This window comes from Hypoxylon trugodes, assembly GCF_022578975.1.
Source record: "Hypoxylon trugodes strain CBS 135444 unplaced genomic scaffold F4822scaffold_55, whole genome shotgun sequence".
Taxonomy (NCBI): domain Eukaryota; kingdom Fungi; phylum Ascomycota; class Sordariomycetes; order Xylariales; family Hypoxylaceae; genus Hypoxylon; species Hypoxylon trugodes.
This window is the reverse complement of record NW_026250070.1, coordinates 1-2,280: the sequence shown is the minus strand read 5'-3', so window position 1 is coordinate 2,280 and position 2,280 is coordinate 1. Positions and strand designations below refer to the sequence as shown.

General features: G+C 46.3%; 2 protein-coding genes across 2 annotated transcripts; both read right to left on the bottom strand.

The window, feature by feature from the left end:
• Positions 1-1,187, bottom strand: F4822DRAFT_273691 (mitochondrial chaperone BCS1). Its single transcript, XM_051454755.1, has one exon. It carries the CDS (start codon positions 845-847, stop codon positions 119-121), a length of 729 nt encoding a protein of 242 aa, XP_051308273.1. The 5' UTR covers positions 848-1,187; the 3' UTR covers positions 1-118.
• F4822DRAFT_273690 (uncharacterized protein) lies at positions 1,188-2,280 on the bottom strand. Its single transcript, XM_051454754.1, has one exon. The coding sequence runs from the start codon at positions 2,219-2,221 to the stop codon at positions 1,529-1,531; it is 693 nt and encodes a 230-aa protein (XP_051308272.1). The 5' UTR covers positions 2,222-2,280; the 3' UTR covers positions 1,188-1,528.

The following is a 2,280-nucleotide window of genomic DNA, read 5'->3' as shown; positions in this document are numbered from 1 at the left end:
TACCTAAATTACCTAGAGTAAGCTGCAGTTGCTTTCAACTCAATCATAAATAGATGTTATCTCAATTTTGAATTGTCTAACTTACATGTATCTTTTGAGGGCTCCTAGAAGAGCATGCCTATATTGTTACTACCGCATCGTTCGGTTTCATTATTGCCAAACGAGGTGTCTTCTTATGGTTGAGAAGGAAGCCTTGAATCTGAGCGGGTGAGAACTGCCCATTCGGGATATTTGAACTGTATTGTTGTGCAAGTGTCTTCAACTGGGCCATATCCGCCACACCATCCAGATCCGTAGCGATGCTTCCATGCCGCGTGTACATTGCAATGAAAATTTCCTCCACCTGTTCTCTAGTTGCATTCTTAAATTCGACATGAAGATCTACTCTCCCAGCTCGTACCAGGGCGTCATCTAGGTTTTCGGGGTGATTCGTTGTCATAATTAATATATGCCCCTCTCGAGCATTTGGTCCATCGATGAGATTGAGCAGTTCAGATAGTGGTATCTCTTTTGACTGCCCCGACGAATCTGCGTCTCCTTGTCTTTGCCCGACACCAGCGCAATCGATATCTTCAAGCAGAATGATACAGCATGGGGGGGCCATATGAAAAAGCGAGTCGAGTTGGCGGGGCTCGATGCCTTTTAAACTTGTCACCACGCATAGCTCAAGGCCGAAGTGGCGGGCAATTGCGGATGACATAGACGATTTGCCCGTACCTGGTGGGCCAGAAAATAGGTAGCTGCGACGGTATGGAATCCCATGGTCGGCATACCAAGCCGCAGTGTCCGGACTTAAGTATTTGCCTATATTAGACAGGAGATTGGTTATCGTCTTGCGATCTACCATAACACTCTCTATAGGCCTCCCTCTACAGATATCCGTGGCCTAATAGAAATGTTGGCTATATAGCAACGATTTTTTTATTTGTTCGAAAGTCTCTACATAAACCATGAATCCCCGACCTCGCCACCATGCTAAACAGGTTTTACTTGGGACGAGTTCAATATCCTTCCTGTGTCAGTTATATTTACCTATGTAGTTAGTAGCTAATAAGTACGTGCTTACCTTAGAGACTACGGGGCTAAAATGTAGTTCTTTCCTGGCCTAGATTGGATAGTGGACGCTGCTGGCTATAACCGAATGCAAAAAAGAAAGGCCGTGTTGAGATTTTAGCCAGTAGATAAATGGCCTGTGCAAATCATCCGTATTGTGGATATACACGGTAGCAATGAGGCATTGTTGGATAATGTTACTTACCGATCCCTGGATTTGTTCCTAAACGCCCAGAAGGTCTGATAATTTAATGAACAAGCTGAAAAGAAATCCCACGTTAACTTTGCGCCCTTTGAGCAGTGAGAAGTAGCGTGAGACAAAGTTAAACCCAGTGACTAATTTGTCAAGGTGTGCCATAAGCCGTAAAAGAAGAGCCCAGTAAGGCCTATTAGGCCCCTAACTCGGGCCAGCCCCATTGCACACTCGTGTGTGCATTGATAAACTTAGGTACTGCAAGGATTATGAGTACTCTTGTTAGTCACCTAGGTACCTAGGTGGGACAATTGGATCCTGCCCATATGCAGCGCGCCATCGTCCAATAATGTCTGGCCAGATAGAGCCTAGGCCCAGAAAGTGATGCTGGCGGGTGGTTGTAGAAAGCAGGTCCCTTGTCTGGCGAGCTAGGGTATCTGCTGAGACGTAACCCCCCTTTCTGATTTCGAGCTCGCTCATGGAATGATATATGATCAAATTGGTGTAGCCAATGGGAAGCCATTCCATAGAAGTAGCAAGGGCTCTCCTCCATGCGTTGAGGGCGGGCTGGACTTGGTCGTTTAGATGTTGAATGACCGCAAGGCCCATCGCAATCGACAGGTAGTCCATCGTCTCAAAGTAGGTATCAGTACGCCACTGACGGATAAGATCCTCGTAGATATTATTCGAAATTCTTAGCGAAATACGATCTATGGTTCCTTCATGAAGCCACGTGTGCATACACTTGAAGAGGTATGCATGGGCTAGAGTAAGTTTAGTTCGGCCACCCCTCGCTGTATCATTCACTGTTGTGACGCGGCTTTCCAACAGTTGGATTGCTTCCTCGTACCTGTCAAGCTCACAGAGCACCGCACTAAGCAGCAACACCACCCCACCGGCGTCTCGGGGCAATGTCTGTAAGATATGATAGGCTTCTTTAAAATAGCCCTGGAAGCGTAATATCCTAGCGCGCATTAAAATAACCTGCTCATTACGTGATTTTTCTAGAGTAGAGGGGTCACCGTATGTAAAAG

Coding starts and splice junctions, on each gene's coding strand:
- F4822DRAFT_273690 (XM_051454754.1), bottom strand. CDS start 2,221: ATGCGCGCTAGGATATTACGCTTCCAGGGCTATTTTAAAGAAGCCTAT.
- F4822DRAFT_273691 (XM_051454755.1), bottom strand. CDS start 847: ATGGTAGATCGCAAGACGATAACCAATCTCCTGTCTAATATAGGCAAA.